This window comes from Ptiloglossa arizonensis, chromosome 13 (genome assembly GCF_051014685.1).
Source record: "Ptiloglossa arizonensis isolate GNS036 chromosome 13, iyPtiAriz1_principal, whole genome shotgun sequence".
In the NCBI taxonomy this organism is placed as follows: domain Eukaryota; kingdom Metazoa; phylum Arthropoda; class Insecta; order Hymenoptera; family Colletidae; genus Ptiloglossa; species Ptiloglossa arizonensis.
Window position 1 is genome coordinate 5,772,020 of NC_135060.1, and position 18,961 is coordinate 5,790,980.

At 43.0% G+C, this 18,961-nt stretch overlaps 1 protein-coding gene across 6 annotated transcripts in view; it reads left to right on the top strand.

Annotated features, from left to right (window-relative positions):
• Nucleotides 1-18,961, top strand: part of LOC143153819 (uncharacterized) — a 124,742-nt gene that overhangs the window by 70,774 nt on the left and 35,007 nt on the right. Inside the window, exon 1 of one of the 6 annotated variants that reach the window (XM_076325406.1) lies at nucleotides 12,980-13,057. The exons of the other annotated variants lie outside the window; for them this stretch is intronic. Within the exon in view, the coding sequence (XP_076181521.1) occupies nucleotides 12,995-13,057 (63 nt within the window). The 5' untranslated portion in view covers nucleotides 12,980-12,994. Of the gene's footprint in view, nucleotides 1-12,979; nucleotides 13,058-18,961 lie in introns of those variants that run through there. 6 annotated transcript variants of the gene reach the window in all.

Sequence of the window (18,961 nt, forward strand, 5' to 3'; positions counted from 1 at the left end):
TAATTCCGAGAGACCCGGCTGAAACGTTACTTTCGAAATTAGTCCAAGACTCGCATCGCGTACTCGCGTACTCGCGTACGCGCCGGTATCGCGTCGTTTGACATCGGCGCCTTCGAACCGAGCAGAGACGACCAGCCGTAAACAACGTCTTCCGTCGCTTTATTGCCAGTGTACGCTAATTGCTTTGGCAGGCCGGTCGAGTCCCGCTATTTCGAAAACGTTCCTAGCAACACTGTGCTCGACGAAAATAATAGAGCGCGGGTGGCGCTGCGGGACGGTAACGAGGAGGGACTCTCATTGTGACGCGATAACAACATTACGGTGCACGCGCCCCGTTTCTATTTTCACTCTGATTAAGTTTCTCAATCTCGCCGCTTGCGAAACTTGCCCGCGTAGTTATCTACCGCTGCAGTTGGATCTCGATTATCGAAGAGAAACGGGACTGGATGTTCCGTAGGATAATCCGGACGTTTGCAACGAATCGAGCGGGAGATGCTTATAGAGTCGAGCATCGAAGTGACCGATCTTATCGAAAGATGTTTACAGGGTGGAGAATCGATCGGATCGAAAGAAGCTTATAGAATAGAGAATCGATCGGATCGAAAGGAGCTTATAGAGTAGAGCATCGAAGTAATCGATCGGATGGAAAGAAGCTTATAGGGTGGAGTATCGAAGTAATCGATCCAATCGGAAGAAGCTTATAGAATAGAGCATAGATCGGATAGAAAGAAGCTTATAGAATAGAGCATAGATCGGATAGAAAGAAGCTTATAGAATAGATGTAATCGATCAGATGGAAAGAAGCTTATAGAATAGAGCATCGAAGTAATCGATTCGATTGGAAGAAGCTTATAGAATAGAGCATCGAAGTAATCGATCCGATCCGAAGAAGCTTATAGAATAGAGGAGATTTAGATAACTTTGCGACAGTGAGGCATTTTTTTCTTTCTTTCTTCGGGAAGGGGGAAAGTCAAGACAAGTACGTATCGATGAACCATCGATCGGTGAGTAGAAGGTAATTTTTATTTATCACCGATCGGACGATCCCCGACTAACGTTTATCAGTTTCGTAGAACATTGATAAGTATTAGACGCGTATCTTTACTTTCCACTGGCCGATATTCGTAAAATTAAAACCGTTCTCGGAGTTGCGGATACATTGTCCAGGCAATTGGTTAAAATCTCCCAAAACCAATGGAAGAAAATATGAAACGCGAAGAAAGTTTGCTTCTCGCGCGATACTATCGGAAATTTCAGCAACTCGTAACCAATGAACTCTCTGTTTTAATAAATGTCCGATTCGCTACAATGGCGTCGCATGTGACGCGCTGAAATTTATATTTTTCCGAGAAGTTCTCCACTCCGTGAAACACGTTAACGCAAAGTTACGTACCATTGTGCGTAGAATTCACTTCAGGGATGGATTTAGCACTCGAAGACAATAAAACAAGTTCGCGTGGATATACGTCCTGTTTGACCTTGTTTCTGAATTACAACGAGTTCTGTCTTCCAGTAACCTGTATCCGCTTACCTGGACGAGAGATGCTCAAAGTGACCACCTTGCATCTCAATGCGAGCCTATAAACGTCTTATCGTTAATCTTCTTATCCTTTCGACGCAAGCAGCTGTTACTTGGACGCGCTGGAAACCTTGCCCGATTCCGGGCTATTCCAATGTTGTTAACGCATACGACTCGTCTTTCCACTCATCGAGCGTTATTTGTCATCGTTGATACGTTTTTAACCTAGTTGCAAGTTCTTTTCGTTCAAAGGAACAACTCTTCGATGTTTTCTATACGCGTCGCTCGTTTTCGTAAGTTCGTTGGGGTTTCACGTAAGAAATATTTTCCTTAACAACGTGGTACGCTTCTGCTCGTTTATCAATTTATGGAAAACGTTGTTTCCGAAATGGAGCTGGAAACGGAGGTCGAAAACGTCCCAACGATGAAAAATGCTCCGGGACTGAAAACACGAGTTGCGCGTTCGTTTGTGCACAAACGAACTGGCTTCGCGTGTATTTTTAATGGATATTCCACGGGATTTCGAACGAGAACGCGACTAATAAACCAATGGAATCCGGAATAATTTTTACCGAACGGTTAACGAGGTCATACGTAAGATACCGAGTATTGTTTGTAAACAGTCGAACGGAATCACTTATACTTTGCTTCGGTTATATTTAAATCGGCTATCTTTAGCACAGCCTGCCGAAAGAGTTACAACAACACAAAAGTGTTCACAGCTCGAAAACAAGGTTAAATATGACACACATTCGTATGAATTTATCTTATTGTTTTTAAGTACCGTACGCGTCCTTGAACCGGGATCCATTTATCACGGGACACCTCTCTTTTCGTAAATCGATAAACATTTCACGGTATCTCCCCGATCCTATGTTCAACTACGTATAGAAATTTATTTCGGCGTACGCGATACACCGGCACGTAACTCTGTCCGTTCCAAATAACAAATAATTCTAACCCACGCTAAAACGAAGCTCGTCGTGTTTAAAATATAATCTGTAGAAAGGTAACGAGAAACTGTGGAATGAGCGAGTCAAATGAATCGAAATAACGGCGAAATAACTGTGGTAAATAAGTGTAAATAAATAGAAACGAATACGACGCGTAAATAAGTAACCGTTGTAATAAGAAATATATGTCGCGCCGGTCGTGCAAACGTGTCCGTTTGTTATTAATTATTCCCGCTTGTATCGGTGTTTGCAGAAATAGACGGTGGCACGGTATTATTGGTGTTCCGCCGGTTAAAACGGTCTCATTAGTGGAACCGATTCGAACGAATAATACAACGCCAACGCCTATGTTTACAAACACCGATACAAGTAGAAATAGTCGGTAATGGTCAGACGCGCGAACCAAGCGAAGCTCGATTGCACGCGTCCCCGATGAATTTACAAAATCGACTGCTCTCGAAAACGAAACCGTGCGGAAAAAGATATCATTCCGCATTTTCGATTTAATTTTCGCGCAACGAATCGGGCTTTCGCTTCGTCGCTTCGCGTGCACGAAACGCGTTGCTCGTTACGCTTGATTCCACCTCGCGTGGAAATTCATAGAGCATCGACGAGGCTCGAGGAAACGATCGTAGGAAATTCGCGTCGCGAGCGTGTATTTTCGTCGAGGAGAATTGCGAAAAGAATGAAATTACGTTAACGAAGCACGAAGCTGAGTAAACCGATCCACCGGCGAACGGATCGTTTTACAAAGTACGGTAAGAAAATATTAACCGAGTCGGAATTTAATTATCAAAGACGCGTGGAGGGTATCGAACAAGTGGGGAAAGTGTCGACGCGTTACCCGGGAAGCTAACGTGAACGGCCAATAAGAGAAAGATCGTTTCGAAGATTCTTTTCCACGGAAGAGATAATCTTTCCTGGAAAGAATGTGAAATCGGAAGAGAAAGGAAAGCGAGACGCGTACGTGGAAACGAAACAACGTATACGTGGAACTTGAACTTACGGTTATTTATCGATAAGTTTATCGTTAGCAGCGGCCCGGTCTCGTACGGTCCGTGTTCGAGACGCGTCGAGGAACACGCGCAGCGGGGTTGATCGTAAAACGATCGTGAAAACCGTGAAAATTTCTTTTCCCCGAGTGCTCGCGGCATCTGGGTCGACGCGAATCTTTTACGTTGGTACGGCCCGATGCGAGATCGATCCCCGATGCGGATCCGCATCTTATTTTACTCGCCGTATCGGCATACCCGGCGTATACGTACTAGCCACTACCACTGAATTCATTATCTCCGGCTCGCCGGCATCCCTAGCACTTTAAAAGAGATATTCAAAGCCGAACAGGGTCACGTGATGGCTCCTGAAACATTCGTCCTGGATTTTCAACGATGCGAGCCGGTCCTTGTCGGATTCGAGCGGAAATCATTCCGGATGCGAAAAAAAGGGAACAAGTCGGATCGCTGTCGACTCGATGCGTTTCTTTTTTCGTTTTTTTCTTCGTTTTTTTTTTTTCGTTTCGATGTAAAACTTTTCGAAATTTTGACCACGTGCAACGTAAAGCGTGGACCACCCAAAGAAACGAAATCACTTTCCGAACGACCCAATATTATCGTAGAACGAAATAGAATTGCTCTCGATGATAAATCGAGACGAACACGCATCGATGCAACGTATCGTCCGTGAAATCTAGAGCTCGAAATTATTCGCGAGAGAATAAATTCTTTCGATTAGCGCGCCATTGTTTACTTCGGAATTATTTCGGTCGAGTAATTTTATTTCGCCTCGAGATAATTCTATTCGGTAACGGGGAAATGTAAAATGTTCTCGAAGAGAAATTTTCATCGGAGACGAGTCTTCCCGGCGAACATTCGAAATGATCTTTCTCCTCTTGAATTTCAAATACCTGAAACACCGCTCGATAAAGGTACACGCGATATCGTTAAATAAGACCAATATTTTCATCGAACGTACCAAAGATCGATCCGTTCCTCTTTCAATTCCAACGAATACATTCGAAATTGTTTGTAAAACGATCTAAATCGGTGTTCGTTCGAGCACAGAGTAAAATAAATAACGTACAACGAAACGGACGTACTCGAAAGTGACTTTTCATCGAAGAAGTAAAATTACTCGAACAATTCCCACGTTAGTTTCCCGTCCGTCGAAGTTGACACGTCGACGAAAAAATGAACTTGAAATTAACGTTCGACGAGAATTCCCGGCTCGACTCAACCGTGGTGAAACTCGAACCGGTTAAACGCTCGAGAACCAAGAAATGCAATAACAAAACCGTACGGAGTTCCACGTTTCGATGGTACAGAGAATTTACGCTCAAAGGTTGCATTTAACGCGAAACGTTGCACGGCTCTGCTGCGTCTGCATCGCTATCATCGTACCGGTCTGAAAGATAGAGAGAGAGAGAGAGAGAGAGAAAAAAAAAGAAAAAAAGCAATTTCTAAGCTTACCGTGCAACTCCTGATAAAGAGTGACGCCAGAAGAAAGACAGATACGTTTCTAAAAATATACAATGCTTTTACCGGCGTGGTTTCGCAACCGACACTATTAGTAGTTTCCCGCGGGATATTTTCGAACGAGTTCTCGAGACGTTAAAGGCACAATGCGATATGCAAATTTTCTGAAACGTGTCGTGTGTAATTACCACGGAACGCGCGTGCACGCCGCTATTAATAGACCCGGTTGCAATTTACTAATTTTACCGCAATGTTGCCGGGGATTAAATCCGTATCAACGTACGCGCGTTACGTAACGCTTTGTAAAAGATAAACGCGAAACAAAGAGACGGCGGGGAGGTTCCTACATTTTTACCTTTTTTTCTCCACCTCCTCCTCCTCCTCCTCCTTGGCGCTGGGGAGGATCGTTCGAGTACACGTAAAGTGGGGACACGGGAGGGTGTAAGTGACGGTGGGACGGGAGGAGAGACCAGGGCCGAGAAAGAGAGAGCAGGGCCGAGAAAGAGAGTGTGGGAGAGAGAAGGAGAGAGTTGAAGAGAGAAGGAGACTGTGGAAGAGAAAAGGAGAGAGTGGAAGAGAGAAGAAGACTGTGGAAGAGAAAAGGAGAGAGTGGAAGAGAGTAGAAGAGAGTACAAGAGAGAAGGAGAGAACGTAGAAGGGAGAAGGAGAGAGAGAGAGAGGAAAAGGGAGGAGAGAGGGAATAGGAGGAGAGAGAAGAGGGTGGCCGATAGAGAGAGGGGTGAGTCGACCTGAATTTCAACGCGTGACCCTAGGCTCGGTGACGTCACGGGACTGAGTTTCCTCCCCCTGCTCCGTGTCCTGAAGTATTCAGGGCCGCCGAAGGAGTGCAGTAAACGGAGTCGCGAGGAACCGAAGAAAGAGAAAATGAGGAGGAAACGGGTCGGGGAGGTCGCGGTGCAAGCTGGACGGTGGAGGACTGCTACGCGGGGAAACGAGCGAGTGGGGTTAAAAGGGGGCCGAGGCTTTCAAAAGGTTCGCAGCAATTGCGTTAAGCAGCCGTGACTGTCGTGTCGGAGTACCGAAATAGGGTTACCTGCAAACGAGACTGGTGACTAAGAGAACAGCCCCCCCTCGACCAACCCCGTCACCTAACCCACCCTCGCCCCGTTCCGTCTTAAAGCAAACTCACCGGTACGAGGTGCTTTAACCCTCGCTGTGGAACACACTGCCGGTCGTAATTTTCGTGCTCGTGTCGCGTGTACCTACGTAACCGCGTTTCACGGTGTCTCTCGAAACACCGATCGTAATCGTACCGTACCGAAATATTGCCTCGATGACGTTCAAATGTCGTCCGTTTCGTATCTACGACCGTTCGAGAACGGAAACGTTCGGACCGAGGTTGTCAACTCGGACGAAACGTTTTCGGAGCACGAGAACCGCATCTGTTCAACGCTCGCGTCACGAGAGATGGACATTTTATTTCGTTAGATTCGTACGGAACGTATAACGACACGTTTAACGACACGTTGTTCCCTGTATCGGCGACGCGAGTTTTTTTTCTCGCGAAGCGGACTCGCGTAACGATCGATTCTCCCGCGATTAACTTCGAAACGGATCGATAAAGGTAATCGCGAACGGTAATTATCATCGATCGATCGCCACCGTGATCAATCGGTAATCGTGGGGAACAGCTGTCGTTTCGGACGATTATCGAACGATTACTTTAGCTTTCGTTTAAGCTCCTTTGTTATTAACTTTTTTTATTCTTTTTTTTTTTCCAACTCCGTCGCGACCGAGAGCCGAGATACGTTTGCTACGCTAATTGCACAGAGATCGGAGAAGCGTATCGTTTGTAACGATAACGCGAGGTAAGAAGCAATCGAGACAGAGTTCGTAAATCTCGATAGGGCGAAATAAATATAACCGCCGTTGTAAATCCGAGACGGTTGTACTCTTCGACGCGCCGAAAGCGAGTGTTTGGACATCGTGGGTAGTTTCGCGAATGTTGATCCAGCAGTCGATGCGTTAAATAGCAAAACAAAGAATTGAAAATACCTTCGTACTTTGGACAATTTTAAGACGCGGTCCAAACTCGTCCACGTTGCCAGAAATAAAAGACACGGAGAAACTATTCGAAAATATGTAACGATGAACTCGTTCCGAAAGCTACGAAAGGCTACGCGACTACAAAAATAAAAGAAGAAACACACCTGTAAAATGATCGATATCGCGCACCGAATCGTCCGAACGAAGAGTCGATATCTTTATTCCTCGTAAAACGTCGTTGAAAGTTTCTAAGGAACTTCGTACACGAATAAATTCTTCTAACGCACGTTTCTTTTTTAACGCTAGATCGAAACCAACCGGTCGAAACGACTGGTTTCGGCTGTTCTCGTACCGAAATTTACTTGAAATTCCGTAGCTTGTTTTCCAAAGACTTTACGACTTTTTCAATTCTACGCACGCGATCGACTTTACAAATTCCTCTTTTTCCGCGTCGATTGGTTTTTTCTTAGACACACACGTGTGGTGTACCGTAATATTCCGAGATCTATCGGTAGTTCCAGCGTTGAATCTGCAAAGAGTAGTTGCAAAGCCATGGTACGCATCGACGTCTACGATATTCGTCCGTGAACGATAAAACGAAACGATGAATCACGCGTATCGTAGAAAAGTCCTTTTACACGGCAACGATAAACTGCACAGCCTCCGTGAGCTTTAGCGCGGTTCGGTGTACACACCCTGCAGCGGTGCAGAAGACACCTCGAGCACTTAAGATCGAAAGGAATCGTGATCGATGAACGCGAAGCCGCGTGCTCTTAGCGTTTCGTATAATTTTCGGGAAACTCGTAGCTGCAAATCCGGTAAAGTGATATAAATCTCGCGGAAATCGTGAATTTACGACGACGGAAACCGATAAAGACGATCCCGGCTTTCTATGACCCGATTTAGGCTACATTGGACTCGCGAGGAACGATACTCTTTACGTCGAACGCGAACCAATCGATTCGAACGATCTAGGATTCTTGATACTCGATACTCACGATTCGATACTTTTTCAGACTTGCTCTTTTGGGCCAGATACCGGTGGGTCCCGATTACTGGGTTGTTCGATGAGTTATCGTTTTTTCCATCGTAAAGAAAATACCGTGACGCTTGAACTTCGAACGACTGTAAATGTACGAACGAGTCGATCGATCTGCGTGAAATTTCACGAACGTTCACCGAACGGTAGTACCATCTGGATAAAAATGTTACCTATCTCTGTTCTTCGATGAAAATTAAATGAAATATAGAAACAATCGCAAGGATGCTTGCCGAAATTCTTCGCATGGAAATCTTTCGAAGAATCTTAAAAAATCTGTCTTTAGAAAAATGAAACGACGAACCTGATGGCTTCGTTTGAACGGTACCGTGGAAACGCGCATCGCTCGACTCGTATCCTTCGAGATTTAAATACGTGACGCAGAAAGGTAGAAATCGTTGCAAAAAGACCGCGCGAGACGTACGTTTCGCGAGTGCGCGCAAAGCTGGAAAACACATCGCCGAGCTGACAAAGTGATTCGTTTCGATGATGAACGATTGAAATTGAAATGTTCGTCGCGAGTAAACGGTACCGTGTCGCGATCTTGCGCAAGCTCGACTCGTCTCGCCCAAGTTTCCTCGATACAAATTTATCCAATCGTCGTAACAATCTTCTCGTTGGCTAAACCCGTTGGATTATGGTTAATTCACGCGAGGGTGTAATTTTAGGTTCTTCGATGGCTCGACACGGGACGTGGAGCACGCTTTATAATCGTGGCAACTAATTAAGGGAAGCGTTATCCACGTTGACGAGGAATTTTCGATACATCGGTCTCCCGTACAACCACGCGATTACCCGTTATCTCGGAATAACGAAAGTTCAACTATCGTTGCTCCGATGGATGACTCTCGTTCGTAAAAGTTACGCGTTTCCTTCTTGGAACGATGCAACTCGCTCGATTCTCGTTATCGATGACGATTCACGATCGTTAAAATCAATTTTTAACCTCCGGGCAACCGTTCGATATTAACGATGTTCTTCCACGCGGCAAAACAAGATCGAGGATTAATTTTTGCAATAATTACTTCTACGGTTGAATCTTAAATCAACCGATACACGTCTACGTTCTCTTTGGTGCAAATTGAGCATTCGTTTTTTCCAATAATTATTTCGACGATAGAAGCAAGGACTGATCTTTGTTTCTACCTAGAGTACATTTGGTACACGGTTTTCATTACAGAAGTTAACGCAAGTTGAACGGACGCGTACTCTTTCGTCGAAATAAAAGCGATGGAAACTTGAACAATATCCGAACAAATACATCGGTGAACGCAAACGTTCAACATCGATCGGAGCACAACCGTGCGACTCGAAGATTCACTGTATGCGATATAATATTTTAAACGTAAATAAATATATCAGAAATGTTTGCAAATTGCAACCTACGAACATCGCTCAATTTTTAGCGTTACGAATCGGACAGATTTCGATCGGATTGTAGAACAATCGCACTCAAAAATCTCGTTCTATGCGTTTCGTTTCTACGTAACACCTTTACAACTTTACTTTTCGTTAATGCAACGAATACGTATAGAAATGTTGTAACCTCGTAATCTGCAATTACGCCACGGTACGATATTATCGGACATATAAATCAGTGAACGAGGAATAAAAGGTATATCTCTCTGAAATCTCAAAAGGAACTTCCAACAGCTCGTTAGTCTTATCGACGATTAACAGCTGCCCGTCTCCATTTATTGACGTACTCGGTGGAACATTGGTGAAACATAATAAATCATCGACCGGTGTAAGGAACATTGGAATATAATAATTATCCGGAGGACGATGGAATAATTTTACGTAAAATAAAACCGATGAAAAATTGAACGGACACTGATCGTTCGGTTCGTTCGCACCTAACGGCGGTATTCGGGGTCGATTCTCTTCGCAAGGAAATCCAAGCCGACAATTTATTTACAGGTAACCGATGTGTTCGCGTGGCCCTTAAATCTGTCTGGTCTCTGGCGCGTTGTTTTATCGATCGTCGTGGGTGCACGTTGATTTCGTTTGAAAACGTGTCTCGCCGCGAGAGGATCGTAAACTCGTGGCGGAGAGTCTGCGCGTGTGCGCCACCGTGTGTCCGTATACGCGGAAAAAGCAACAATCGATATTCCGTTAAATCGCCACGAGAGCACGGTTTACGTTTCGATCGTCGCATCCCGGTTAGGAACGATAAATCACGTCCGATTGAACCGTTTTCAACGGCGGTGGCCGTTTCTGTGGATCGTTCCCCGATCTTAATGGTCGTTTTCCGGTTTCGCAACCGTACACCGGAGTTAATCTTAGCCGTTTTACTGTTCCCGCGATTTAACGCACGGCCGGTCGGCTTTGGACAGGTGCGATCGGACAGGGATCCATCGATCCGCGATCTCGGAGTATTTCTTTCTATAAGGAGACACCGCGCTTCGGTCGCGATTAAGTCTCGGGATTACTCGCAACCGAGTGCGATTTGGGAGAAAATAAGCGCACCAATTTTCGATCGAAAAAGCAATCGGATCGTTTGGGAGAAAGTAAGCGCTCCAACTTTTGGTAGAAAGAACAATTGGATTATTTGGGAGAAAGTGAGCGCTCCAATTTTCGATCGAAAAGCAATTGGATTATTTGGGAGAAAGTAAGCGCTCCAACATTCGATCGAAATAACAATTGGATTATTTGGGAGAAAGTAAGCGCTCCAATTTTCCATAGAAATAACAATTGGATTATTTGGGAGAAAGTAAGCGCTCCAATTTTCCATAGAAATAACAATCGGATTATTTGGGAGAAAGTAAGCGCTCCAACTTTTGGTAGAAATAACAATTGAATTATTTGGGAGAAAATAAACGCTACATCTTTTGGTAGAAATAACAATTGGATTATTTGGGAGAAAGTAAGCGCTCCAACTTTCGATCGAAGTAAGAATAGAAATAGTAGTTGCTCGCTCGTTGAATAATTATAGAAATTAATAATACTATTATAGAAATTCTAGAAATAGAATGGATGCAATTTTTGTTTATTCTTTTTCCATTGAAATGTATAAATCGATTAGAATTAACGACGATAGAATGTTTCGATCAAGTGCGATATCGTAAGTAGGGTATTACCAAATGTCGGTTTTAAATGAGCTACTTATCGGTTCGATTAGTTAAGTTTTGACGTGCTTGGACTCATTTTCATCGAGAAATCCTCGCCGGTACGTCAATAACGTTCTCTTGAAAATATCACGACGAATCCAAATATTTTAATTGTCATTGTTGGATGAAATTTAATCCTGCAACAGCTGGCTGCGCGAGTCAACGAATCGCTCGCCCTGAGTAAACAAAAACAATGTCGAGGATGACTGTGTTACCTCTAAGCGGGGAAATCTTGGTTGCATTCAAGCGGGGAACACCGAACTGTATCGATTACGCGGTACCTACCCTAAACTAACAATTAACTAGCGATCTTGGATCGTGAATCATGCAGGGCGTTAAACTATACCAGTGATCCTCGTGTTTAACCACGGACAGATGTAAATTCGTCTCAGCGGTCCTCAACTTCGACCACGAAACGACGTAAAGTTACACAAAATTTCCTCAGTTTCGATCGAGTAAAGATTCTGGTCAGTAATCCTTAACTTCGACCACGAAACGATGTAAATTTACACAAAATTCCCCCAATTTTGGTCACGTAAAGATTCTGGTCAGTAATCTTCAACTTTGACCACGAAACGATGCAAATTTACACAAAATTCCTCCAATTTTGGTCAAGTAAAGATTCTGATCAGTAATCTTCAACTTCGACCACGAAACGATGTAAATTTACAGAAAATTTCCTCAATTTTGGTCACGCGATGATTCCGGTCAGTGATCCTCGACGATCACGAAAATATAAAAAGTTTCGCAAGATGGCCCCAGTTTTGGCCACGCGAAGATTCTGGTCATCGGTCCTCAACATCGGCCACGAAAAGATGTAAATTTACACCGGTGGCCCCCGCGAAGATGTAAATTTACGTCAACGATCCTTAACTTCGGCCACGGGAAGATGTAAATTTACATAAGAGGGCCCCGACTTCGGTCACGTAAAGATGTAAATTTACGTCAGCGATCCTCTACTTTAGCCACGTGAAAAAGTAAATTTACATCAACAGCGCTCTCAGCTTTCGCCACGTGAATACGTAAATTTACGTCAGCTGCCGCGGATGTGTTAATTGGCACGTTAAATTGGAACTTATCAATGGGCTTGCAGCGTATTGCGTGCCGTGGCTGGAAAATCGTGGGCATTGTTTCGATAACTTATTGGTCTATTAACGTAATTAAACGAACGGAACGAACGAAATCCGTCCGCCGTGAGAATCGAATCGAAACGCTGGTTACGAGTCGTCGATTAAAAAATTAACTAACAAGATTCGATCCTTGAAGGTGAATAAAACTGTTGCGTTGTGTACGGAATGTTTTTCGTCTGCGTGGTAAGATCGATCGATGAACCGGTTGCTTATTTGGAAAACGGGATCCAACGTGATCTATCTCTGATAAGATTTATTACCTCTGTGCCATGAGGTTAACTCTCAATAACGTAAGTATACTGTTCCTCGCGTAAGAAATTTATTACATTACGGAATGAAAAAGACAATGAAACAAAGGTTCTGTTTAGTCTAACGATCTGGCTTATACAAAATTTTTAATGGCCGAACAGACTGCCTTTCGAAATTGGGAAAGATACGTTTCAACGAATCCGTCGATACCGTTCGAAAATTCTTCGCTTCTTTGTACCGTATCGCAAATTTGTCTCGCAACGATCGCGATCTCTTCGATTCGTAACGAGCGTTCGATAAGAAAAAACATCGCGTCGCGAAGATCCGAATCCCTCGGGACTTCTATCGGATCCTCGAAGGAAAAATTCCACCTTTGTGAAACTATTTGTCCCCTGGTCCCGTAAGGGAAATTTTCGACGGGAAATACTGAATAATTCACCGAAAAATTCCATTCCTTCCACGTTCAAGGATCAAGCAGCAACCTAATATCTTGTATTGCGTTTCTGGTGCTTCTTTATGCACCGTGTCAACTCTCTTGCGACCTTTGCGCCCGTTTTGGACAACTCGATGCTCACCGAGGTAATTGATATTGATTACACGCAATTATTGTCCTTAATTAAAATATGAATATTAATGCCCCACTCGCAGCTCGTATCGTCATGCATAACGTTGAAGTGTCAACGTTATTCTACCGCAGTTTGTAACTACGCATAGAACACTCCATTATTTTAACGGTAATTACTCGTTAAATGAGAATTGACTACTACCGACCGCAACCCGGTCGATAAAATAATTTTATTGAATAATGCTAATGTATTCTGTAAATGTACCGTCGTATCGATTCGATGCGCACTATACGTGTTCTCTAATTTTATTTCATTATTTAACGAAACGAACCACCTCTTCGTACTTTACGCCGTTCGTTGTTACAACCGTTACGATACTTTTCACGTTGATGTTTCATTTTAATATTTATTCTCACGAATGATACACGCCTTCGTCGTACACGATTCTTGATAATTGAATCGACGATTGAAATTACTTCAGGATCGACGCGTAACGTTTCTCGTAAATTTTTCAACTCGTTATTTTTCAAACGGTAGAGATCTCTGGTTAGATCTCTGTGTTAAAAAGGTGAAAATTTAGAGATAAAATAAATGAAAGACACGAATCTAATAGCTCCGTTTCTTATCCAACGACAAAATTTATCGAGTAACAACAAACGAGCTTACTCTCCAACGAGAAATCTACAACGATCGATGATCGTTTCTGTGCTCCAAAATTTCTTACGTAATCTTACAAGCTTCGTAACCATAATTATCTTCGTTAGCCTTTCAATGAAAGCGTAGTCATCGTTCCAGTTGATATTTCAACGACCAAGAGGTACCACTGTGATCGTTGCTCCAATCGAGTGTTCAATTCTGATGGAAGAGACACGAATATTTCTTTTCGTTTCGAGAATTGATCAAAGTCGTCCCTCGTTTTCGCGTCCGATGGAAAAGACACGAATATATCTTTTCTTTTCGAAAATCGATCGAAATTGTCCCCCGTTTTTCGAAAATTGCAATTGAAAATTCGTTCGGGAGAGCGAACGGTGAACCATCGACGCGTTGCGGTTTTTGTCGATCCAGAACAAATCCGCATTTGTATTTTACAATTGGCTTCCTTCCGGCTGTGCTCGTAACGACTCTGATTTCCCTCCACGTTATACGCGCATCGTTCTTGCATTATCGCGTCGTTTATTTATCAAAGGCGGCCTTTGACACACTGCGGGACAATGTAATAGAAAGCGTTCGTTAACATTATAAATTGCCACAAGTTTAACAACGTTGTTCCGAGAGATAAACCGAACTGCACGCTATGTGGATTGAATAACATGCTTCGAGCCGAGTTTTATAATCTACTTACCGAACGTGAACGAGTTTATACCATGGTCACCCGAATTATTATCTCACGTAATTCCTTCGGGATTACGGAGAAATAAATATTTCGTAAATCGATTTCTTAAACGAGGTATCCCGACACAGAGGGTGTCGAGTTTCTATAAATTATAATCATCGTGTCTCGAGACACGCGACGGTAAATTATTGTAGTGGGTGCTTCGACGAATTTCAATGTTACAAGTAGAAATTGTTATCGTTGTTTCAAACGTTGAGAACGTTAGAAATCGTTGTCGTTGTCTTTCGCGAACGTACGCTTCTTCGTTCGATTAAATTTTTTAATTCAACTGTAACAATCACTGTGCAGAGTGTACTATTTGGCTCTTTCGTCTGGTCGTTGATAGAAAATATTTTTTAAAACAGTCAATAGTGTAGATTCACTTGTTCTTATCGGTGTTAAATATTGGTGTGTAAAAAAATAAAATTTCCTAGGCACATGAGAACAGATCGTTACGTTTCGTCCCGGATCTGCTAATTGGACTCTTCGGTGAGGCTTGTCTAACAGATCTTGCCATACACGCGATTAATCGTTTAAACAGTGTCCTACTTATGGAGAATTCAGAACAAACTTATCATCGTGAAAAAGATCTTAATAGTAGCAATCTAGTGGCAAATACTTCTTGTTGTAATTGACTTTCTAACGATCTTGCATTATAGGTTATCGCGGTCGTCTTAAGCGGTACCGGACGATAATAAATATAAAAATATTTGCATTCGAAGGAAACACAGATGCGATCTTCGTGTTTCGAACGAAACTCGATCCGATGAAAATCAATTCAATAGTCTCCTTCCGAGCCGTGCAATTTCGAGATTAGGTTTTGGAACAGCTTTTGGCTGTTATTCACCTTTGTGCAATAACGATAATAATATCTACCGTCCGATAAATTTTGCCCCTACACCCACCGTTTTCGAAGAATGCAAATCACTCTACTCGAAGGATTTCGCGTAAACAAAACCATGTGACTGCGAGAATATCTCATCGGTAGGCTAGCCAAAAGTGTAACATACGCGCGATTAGAAAATTACGCGATAGTAATTCGTAGAAATTCTTCCATATCTACGTTCATTCGTGGCATAATTCTCTATTGTTTCTTCACTGTGGAGTCACGTAGTCCGTTTACCCAAAGTCCTTTGAATCGAACGTGTTACAATTGTATTATTATTCCATCGTTTAAATTTGCAAGGATCGCGATTTCACGGCTTTCTCCACGGATTTGGATCGTTCGTTGCCTCGATTCGTCCAACTCGTGGATAATCGCGATGAAATCGGTCAATCGATGACCCATTGTACATTACGAGAGATAAAGTTCCCTGGCGGGCGTTGAGTTCTCTTATCGAGCTTGTAAATCGCGACACCGTGCGTCGATTGACAATAAATCAAAGCGCTCCTCCGTAGATTTGCAACGAAAGAAGGAAAGATTACAGGATAAAGGGTCCGGTTTACCTAATCCCAACGACACGCTGTATAGATTAACTTGCGCTCGTCGCGTCCCCGGAGGAACACCTTTTCCACAGAAGCAACACGGTTAAGGAATTTCGTGTTGTACACGAATCGATGTTTAGTAATAGCTGGAACGATCCTTTGAAGATTTGGCCGCGAACCAAATTTTCATGGACGGTCACGAACAGATATGACCAGCGTTCAATTTATTATTCTATTCGAGACAGTTTGATGTATGGTTTCACGATCGAATTAAAGCGATGCACAACGGTGTCGCGAGTACCAGAGAAAATATTGAAACTGCGAATGCCGACCCTAAAAATAAATACGGTACGAACGTTATGAAAACCGTGGCGGAATTTCGACCTGTGACGTTGCAGTACACCGCTGTTTGTGGATTGTTCGTGCGAATTTGCGAATCGGGGAAAATAAATATTAAACATTCGTTACCGATGGATAGCCGGGAAAAATAATGTTCGCCTAAAATAAGAACGAAAACAGGTTATTTAAAGATACGAACGCAAACACGCTAATTCTCGCAATGTGTCCCGCGTTGGTGCGCGTACCTACGCAACTGACGCGTTAGGATCGTCGTAATCGATGTCAACTGTTGCCGTTTCTCGAGTACGCGGCCGGGAACGTCACCCTAAACGATACCGTACGCAATTTCTAGCCAAAATTACGTATAAAGCTACCGTTGGATTTCTCGGCCACGATTTCTCCGAGTATCGGTTACTTCGAATAACGAATTCGTCGTCACAACGTCCTGGAAATGTGACAATATTAAATAAAACAACCGAAACTATCGGTCGACACGAGCTGTATACAGGCGGACCAGTTCGGTAGAGCGATTCGAGAAATATAACGTCAATTGTAAATAGTTGTATCGATGCAGTTTCCTGCACTCTCGCGCAAACGAGAAATTTCCATCTGTTTTTTTTCATGGAAAAAATTTAAAAAATATCCGGACGCGAAAAAGTTTAATGTTGATTTTAATCGAAATACCGAATATTCGATCGACTTTGCCGTATACCTACTCCAAATAAAACGAGTTTGCTTATCTTTCTTTACGTTCGTTGTACACGTTGTACACACGTGAAAAAGTTCTTTGATTTTTGAACAATTCGAACTAACGTTGAACAACGACAATCATTGATTTCGCGACCGTGAATTGATTCTACCGTGTTGTGAAATTTCATTTGGAATATCTGTTCACGGATTTAGCGGTAAAAATAGTTTACGCAGCTACGCGAAAGGTTCTCTTTTTCTGTTCTCCAATTTCTCTATTTAATCGTTACTCTCTAGTTGCTGCTCTCGCTCTCTTACATTCTCCAACGTAAGCCAACTCTCCGCTCGTGCTCCCGTAACGTTCACACCATAGACTGTACGACACTGTACCGTACAAAGTACAACACTCCCTCGTGAAATTCGTCCTCGCTCGCGTACACGAAACCAACACTCCCAGGAATCTACCGACGAAGAGGTCGCAGATTTGCAACGACCTCTCGGTAAATGAATTCTCGAAATTCGTAGAAAGTTCCAATTTTTTCAGCGAAACTTCCGAGCGACCCACCCGATGCGCGAGTCCGTCTCTGTCAAGCTCTATCCCAGATTTTTTGAAAGTTCGCGACAATGTATTCCGGTCAGACGAAGTTTTGCACGGGTTTCCGTTATTGCATCCGACGAACGAGCGGAAAGAAAATGGTCGAGTAAGCGAGTCCTCCCGCGACCGGGGAAAACGGAAGGCCGACATTTGTCAAGGGACCGCGCGCGAGAAGTCGAAAAACCGATGATGAATTTCCGAGTTTCGTGTTCCCCGGAGTAGTACACCGACCAGATCCCTGTGAAAGGGGGAAAAGAAGAAAAAAAAAAAAACAGTTCTGCGTGGCCACCTTCGGGGCTGAAATGTCGTTTAAAGGAGATCCGGTCTTTTGATCTCTGGCGAAAAAATTAATCCTTCGCGATCAACGGTTTCGCAAAGACGTTTCAGGGAACAAGTATCGTTACGTACGCTCATCGAAGCTGGAGCCTGGATCGTTTCTGACCCGTGACTGAATAAATAAATTCCAAAGTGTAATTCTTTTCCTTGCATTTCGTGAACGGGTTCGTTACAGAGACAGAGTATAGGTTCATCGGATAGAATTTGTAAATTATCGCAAGAGAATAGGTTTGTTAGAGATAGTTGCGGAAAATGTAAGAAACAATAACACAACGTTTGAGAATGCATTGCAAAAAGTTTGGTTAGAAATGAACGGTCGTATCATTAATAATTTAATTAATTCTATTCCAAGAAAACGTCTAACTGTTATTCGCAGTAAACTTCCTATTAAGATTTGATATCCTATAAGATATTCCTATTTTATTTTTATTTTGTATACGACTTGTATCGTCAACTTTTTGAAATTTTTGTCTCCTTTGGAAATTTGTTCGATAATCGAACCGATGTAGAAATATAAAATAAAATTTTTTAGTACAGAGATCCGCGTTCCAATTTTGAAAATTACTTTACGTAAAACGTTCGTACAGACAATAGTCCAATAAATAACTTAAATTTCGCTAGAGATTGGCATCCGCCTCGACTTTCCGAATGACTGGACACATAACGGTCTAGTAAATAAGTTAAATGTTAGCGAAGATTGGCGCCCACTTGCGCGATAAAATAAGATATATATCGTAGAGAAATGTTATGACGGATCTTAACGCGGGCCAATGTTGACCGGTCAAAAATCGTTCCGGTGCCAAAATTAGAAAAACTAGCCAACACACGTGTATCGGTATCGATGCGTATTACGTGTCACGTGCCCGTGTATATGCGAAACTAATTTATCCGATAGGTTGCGTACACGTATACGGGTGATACCGGGTACTCGAGCATCGTCGCTTTATATTTCAATTAACGCGTTAAACTCACCTTGATTTTGTTTTCTAAGTCAGCGCGCAAAATTCTTTCATTGGATGGAGAGAACAAGTGGACATTTTCGCGGCGGAGCAGGTTAAAAATGAAGATTTATCACTCGTGCAATTAACACACTTAACCCATTTTCAAAGTGCGCCTCATGGAGAAGTAATTGTGTTGTCGTGCCCTTATTTCGTTCGCGAAGT